The 6643-nt window shown below is 47.2% G+C and overlaps 1 protein-coding gene across 1 annotated transcript in view; it reads right to left on the bottom strand.

Moving 5' to 3' along the window:
• Positions 1–4460, bottom strand: part of ILRUN (inflammation and lipid regulator with UBA-like and NBR1-like domains) — a gene marked incomplete at its 5' end in the record, with an annotated part of 16138 nt that extends 11678 nt beyond the window's left edge. The window contains 2 exons of the mRNA XM_031063558.1: positions 906–1103; positions 4295–4460. Coding sequence (XP_030919418.1) covers positions 906–1103; positions 4295–4460 — 364 coding nt within the window. The remainder of the gene's footprint in view (positions 1–905; positions 1104–4294) is intronic.
• Positions 4461–6643: the final 2183 nt, after the last annotated feature.

Below are 6643 nucleotides of genomic sequence, written 5' to 3'. Positions count from 1 at the left end.
AAAGTCACCAGCTCGGCTGCAGGGCAAGAGTCCCTCGGACTCAGAGCTTGGCGGCCAAAGGGGTTCAATCTTCAGGTCGTGTTCTGGCAAAAGTGACAACTTCTGGCAATGCAGGGACATCTCCCATTGTCCAGGGCTGGGAACCCTCTGGAAACCCTGGGAAACCCTTGGCTTTGTGAGCATACAGGACCAGCAACACAAATTGGACAGGCTGTCCCACCTGCATGGGGATATCCCTTAGGGACACACTGTGTTCCCTCCAGACAACGAGGAGCTGCGTGGCAGTGCCAGCACTGCCAGCCCCCTCCTTCTGGCACTGATATTTTTGCCTCCATGTGCCAACATCGCTCACTCAAGCCCTGAAACTTGGGATACTCCCAGCTGCCAACAGAGACACAAAGATGTTCTCAGTGTAAACTAAAGCTGGCAGAAAAGGGAGGGAAGGCTGCACTGAAGGCAGATGTTTGAGGCCCAGGCTGAAGCACCAAGCAAAATAGCCAAATGTGTTCTTTAAACAGAGAAATAGCTCACAGGGGATGCACTAAGTCACTGCATTAAACCCTGGGCATTAACTTCTCACATGATGCTTTCACCACTATTTTATGCTCATATGCAGTTCACAGAGTTAAGCAATGGAAAACTGAGAAAGAATCTTGACAGGGACCAACCAGGAAAGAGTCTCCATGAGAGCTGTGCACATCCCTTTGTTTTCTGAGTTTTATGTAATCTGTAATTTGTTCCAGTGCTTAGAAAACACTGACCAAGACAATAAAGCAGCTCCTTTGATGTTTTCCTCCACTCTGTGTTGTGTATTTAAGCCCAGGGCTGGCAGACCTCTGCCCTCTGCTCCATTTTGTGTCTGTGCTGTCCCCAGTGGGGCCATGGGCAGGGAAGGGGTTGCTCACCTCCGTAGTAGAGTCCCGTGGCAGTGCACATCCGCCACTGTCCCTGATACATTCCGGCGGTGCTGGGGCTGCACATCTGCACGCTGACATCGGCCATCTCCTGCGGCTCCAGGGACCTCACCATCACCATGTTCACGTGGCCAAACTGGTCTCCACCGACATACTTCAGGCAAACCCCTGGGGGCCACGCCTCCGTCCCTGGGATTAGACAGGACAGGGAATTACTGCCAGCGCACCAGGAAAAGCTTCGTCTGTTTGTGTAAGACTGGTTGAAACATGCTTGTTAAAACAGTTGTGCAATTGTTGGATGGTCAAAGGGAACCAAGATACACAGGACACAGCAGCAGTGGATGCTGAGGAAGCCTGGTTTTCAGAGCAGGCTTAACTGGTGCATTCAGGGACCAGCAGAACAGTTCCTATTTGAGTAATCTCTCTGTCTTTATTATACAAAAAAATTCTCAAAGTCACAGTGTAACAGCTTAAAAAAACCCCTTAACTTATACACACCTCCCCTTCCCCAGGGCCAGAGGCAGAGACAAGGGCAGGGCTGTGTTGTGTGCCCCTATTTCTGCCTCCTTCCATGAAGCTCCTGACCCATGCCACATCAAATACCTGTTATTTATACAAAGTGTTGGCAATGTGTCCTTTCAGGGATTCATTTCTTTCTAAGCCTGTTAGGAGTCTCAAGAGGAACTCATAGTTTGAGCTGTAACTGAAGTGCCAGCACTATTTCTTAAATGGATTTATTTCTCTCCTTGCACCAACCCTTTTCTCAGGCTTGTGCAAAGGTGGCAAGAAGGGTTGTGAGCACACAATTTATCTGTGGAGATCCATGTTTAGACTGCAGACACCGGGACTGACAGCGTGACCTGGCAATCAGAGAGACAGAAAACAGCTCCTGCGTGCAGGCACCGCTGCCAAAGATAACAACTGCTGGGGCAGACAGAAAGAAAAAGCCTCTCTTCTGAGACTCATGAAAAATCAGTTTAGCACAATTTTCTTCTGCTTCTTCCCCAGTCAGATCACATGACTCAGCCAAGGACTGAGAACACCTCCTGCTCAGCTGAGGCTGACGGAAATGGCTACGGAAAGCCTGAACCACCATGAAGCCTGGAACTGCTCCGTCTGGTCCGAGGCGAGCATGCTGGAGGCTGCTCTGACCTCACATCACCTCAAGGAGCATCCTTTGCAACAGCTTGCCTGCTAATTTAATCCCTGTGGATACTCCAGTGAAGACACGGCAAGGACTGATTTTCTTGTCAAGTCCTTATTTTGGAATTCACAACCTCGCAGGGAGAGCAGGATGTGCACGAGTGCAGCAGGATGTTCAGTGTGGGGGATGTACCAGTACAGCTGGAAAGGTGCTGAGAGAGCAGGGCTCTGAAAGAGGAGCTGGGTGTCTGGCTGACCTCAGCCTGGGGCATGGAGCACTTGAGCACGAAGCCTCATCTGCAGATGTTGGCAGCCCAGCAACAAGGTTTAGTTTAAATTATTTATGTGATTTTTATCAGGTTTAATGGCTTTAGGCTTGCAAGGTGCCTAGAACGCTGCAACTGATAAGCCTCATAAAATGAAATTATGATTATGTCATTCTATTTCAGTACACTCATCTCTCAGGAGATGATAAATTGCAGAGAGTGTCCTGCAGAGCCAGCAGCAGCTGGGGGCAGAGTGGGGAGAGGAAGCCAGGCTGTTAAACCCTGCTGCTCTTTCAGCAATGGTTCTAATACAAACTGCTTCTTTGGCAGACAAGGCAGCACCGTCCTGCAGGTACCAGAGCAGGGCATTGTTGTTTACTGACACATATGAGAACCTGACTGAACTGAGCTCACAGCTCACACGCCTCAAACTGACAATCTCTGAGCTCTGCCTGTCACACTCATCAGACCTGCAACGCTCCGATGACACACGCCTCAGGTATTTTGTGTTCTAGAACTGAAGTCATGTAATCAAGGACTCCTGTAGAGCTGTTAAAAACCTTGGCTCTACTTCAGTTATCTGCCTAACAAGTAGATATTATCTGGAAACACTACAGCCCTTTGATACTATACCTTAATTAAGCCAAAGAATGGTTTTCAAATGCTGCAGTGCTTTTCACACTGCACAGTCATAACCAGCATGTGAAGCTGCACTTCACTAACCCTCAGCAGGGTGGTTGTACCAAGCCCTGGCCTCCAGCACCACTGTTAGGGCATGGATGGTTGGTCTGACAAGCCAGGTTCAAACCACACAGAGGCCAAAACATGTGTGCCTTGCCAGGAAATCCTAAATCAAGATGAAATCCTGTCCCCCATTTTAGAAGGCCCAGGATTTCAGAAGGTGAAACATTCCAAGAACAATGAAACATCCCCTGAACTAGGATGCTAAATTAAGGCTGAATTTGCATCCAGGAAATGGCACATCAGAGGAACAAGGAAGGGAGGAGTCAGCCCAAGATAGAGGTGTAGTCATAACACACACAAATTGAGATACTAAGAGTGGAGAAACAAGATCGATCACACTTACTAGATTTGTAAGAGCTGTATTTGGGACAGTTATAAAAAAATTGCCAGTCAACTTTTCACAGCACTGGAGTTCAAGCAAGTTCCATGTTTCACCCTTCCATTGTACTTTCAAACAGAAGGGGGCAGGAAAAAGTACAGTGAAATATTAAATCCTTCCTCTAGAACACATTCTCTATAAATCAGTGTTCTTAAACATGCTAATGAAATACTTTTAGATTTTTAGTGTGGTTTTAGTGTGGATATTCTGTCCAAGTACTGCAGTTATTCACAAGCAGAAATACTGAGAGAGCTGAACCTGACTCGTGATGACTCCCAGCATCACACCTCGGTGTGAGATTGTTCTCTCCCACACAAGTACAAGCAGGTCAATTAAATTCAGACACAGTTTTAAATGTTCAACATCCCCTCGCTGCACTTTTTGAGGACAAGGGATTCCTTCACATCCATGGATCTCATTTTCCTCCCTGACTGCATCCCACCAGATCAAGCATTGGGAATGCACTTTGCCCAGCCTCACTTCCTGGATCCCAGGCACTGCTTTGACTTATTTCAAACTGGAATGCGGTCTCTCCAGCCCTGCATCCTCTCAGAACATGAAAAGGCAATTCTGCCTGAAGTGGACCTGCCACATGACCCTTGTGTCACTGCCTTGTTTGTCTACAAGTTTCCTAGAGTTTGTGTGTGTGGTGGCACAAGGAACAAGACTGGTGACCTGACTGAGCTGCCCATCCCACCACAAAATGTTTGTGCCAACCCAAGAAGGGAACTTGCATGGGCTGGCAGCACCTCAGGGTGGCTCCAGCCCAGGTGAGTGCACGTGAGCTTCCTGCCTCAAGGCAGCATCCCTCCCACTGCATCCCAGCACCTGCAGCTAAAAGGCCTCACCTGTATTCTGTATCCTCCATGTTTTTGTAAACTGGGTATCAGGAGGGATGGACTCTCCTTCACCTATGGTGACATCTTCCACAAATGACATGGAGGGGACATTGATATTTGGACTCTCGAAATCATAGTAGGCTCCAATGGCAGCTTGTAGATTCCTGAAAAGGAAAAAAGCACATTACAACCTGAAGTACAGCTGGGTCAGGCCCTTTGCACAGGTCATATGTCATCCTAAACAGGTCAGCAAAAATATCCAGACTGTAATAACTCTGCTGCTCATGTGTTTTTTAAAAGCTTCTATGTCTATCACATATGGATTCTCTAAGATAACAGAGCTCAAAATACAGCACTTTTTTTTGCCAGGGACACTGGCTTAGACCACTTTTCTACTCTGCTTCTACTTTCTCTGGAAACTTTGGAACTTACAAGTCTTGGAGGCCTCTACTCCCAACAGCTCTTCATGAAACTTGCTGAACAGTTCAGGAGACACCAAGAGAAGAGCTATGTCACAAACACTGGGCAGTTTCTTCACACCAGCCTTGTTACCTCAGCTAATTTCAAAAGGACCAACCAAACCTCTCCATTTTATTTTGGCACACAAGGTTCAAAAGGAGCACAAGAGGAACAAAACATGAAGATAACTCTCAGGGCCAAAGGGCACCAGTAGCTACAGATAATAACTGCAGCCTCGCTGGAGTTTTTGAAACACAGAATCAGGTACAAACTGTTTATTCATCAATAAAGTGCCTGTTCAGCTCTGGGTAGTCACAACTTGCAGGAACTTACAAACCACCTGAGTCAAAAGTTCTCACTGAATAAAGATAAATGACAGTGCAAGTCTGTGATATATTAAGGACATTCAGAAAGCCACAATGCTATCGACTCCTGAGCCATGGTGTAGCTACAACTCATGATAATTAATGTGAGAAGAAGAACAGTCAGGCAGGAAGAGGATTCATGAGCCTTAGCTCAGTTCCACGATATACTATTAAGTCATTATGTAAGTGTTTGGCAAGTCATGTAATTCCTCTGTTTATACATGTCTGAGAGGTTATGGCCCTGATTTACATGTTGTGAGTGGGTGCTGTGAGAATGGAGATGAGTAAAATCTCCCCAAACGCAATGGGCATAACAACTGCTTTTTTTATTCATGACTGCAGAAATCTGTGTTGCTTTTTTGAGCAGGATAGAAAAAAAAAACAAAAAACATGTCTTCAGAAACTGGGAAACCCCCCCTGCAGAAATCTGTGTTGCTTTTTTGAGCAGGATAGAAAAAAAAAAAAAACAAACCATGACTTCAGGAACTGGGAACCACCACCTAAAACCAAAGCCCTGCAGAAGCTGCTCTGTGTGGGCACAGTGACATATTGAGGGGCTGGATAGTGGTGGGGTGTCATGTGGCCGAGTCAGACAGCCAAGGTGAAAGCAAGAGAAACATTTGCAGCCTGACCCTGAGCAAGAGCAAACACAGGGCTTTGTGGGGCTGCTTGCCAGCTGGAAAGAGGCTTGAAACAGTGAGTAAAGAAACTGCCTCCTGTTCAATTCCTACAGTGTTCATGGCAAAAAACATTCAAATCAGACACATTCTGGATAAAATCTGAACTCCATGGGAGTAGTGTCACTTTCTCCTCACAGAAAACTCAGGGGATCCAAAGTGCAGCAGCTGACTGTGGGCAAAATCAGGGCTGGTAGAGCCACACTGGGGGCACTGGGGGAGGACCAACGAGCCCCATCGGTTTTGCAATCAATCCATCCATCACAGCACCAGCAGCCAGCAGATAATCGCTGTGTGAGTCACAGGAGTTGCTGACATTCTGCTAAGGAGGCATCGGAGGAATGTCCTGCACAACATGGCCACAGGGATAGATCAGCAATTCAGCAACCCCAGCGTCACAGCCAGACCTCTGCCATCCGTGCTGAGCGGACTTTGGTCCAACACAGGAGCCACCGGGTCCCGTGCTGTGGCCAGAACTCAGAATTCCAGAGCAGAAACCATTATTCAGCCCGAGGCGTTTTCTACTTAGGAGTGTCAGGGCTCTATTTAATCCCGCCAGCTCAGTCAAATGCTGCAGGAAGGGGCCATGTCACATTAGCCAGTAAACAGAGACAAATGCTCAGTTTTACGTCACCAACCGCCTGTTGCTTATACACTGCACAAGATTTACATAACTCACACCAGGGCTGCGCCAAGAGACTCCTGCTCGCTCACCCAGCTAACACCATGAGCTGGAGCTTAGTTTGCACTAGGATTTCTTCCTGAAGTACAGCAATCCAAGGCAAAAGGTATTGTAGGAGATACAAAAGACAGCAATGCAGCTCTTTCTCTTCCTAATCCACTACTACATAACTACA

The sequence above is a fragment of the Geospiza fortis genome, unplaced genomic scaffold, assembly GCF_000277835.1.
Source record: "Geospiza fortis unplaced genomic scaffold, GeoFor_1.0 scaffold14, whole genome shotgun sequence".
NCBI lineage: Eukaryota > Metazoa > Chordata > Aves > Passeriformes > Thraupidae > Geospiza > Geospiza fortis.
This window is presented reverse-complemented; position numbering and strand designations above follow the sequence as displayed.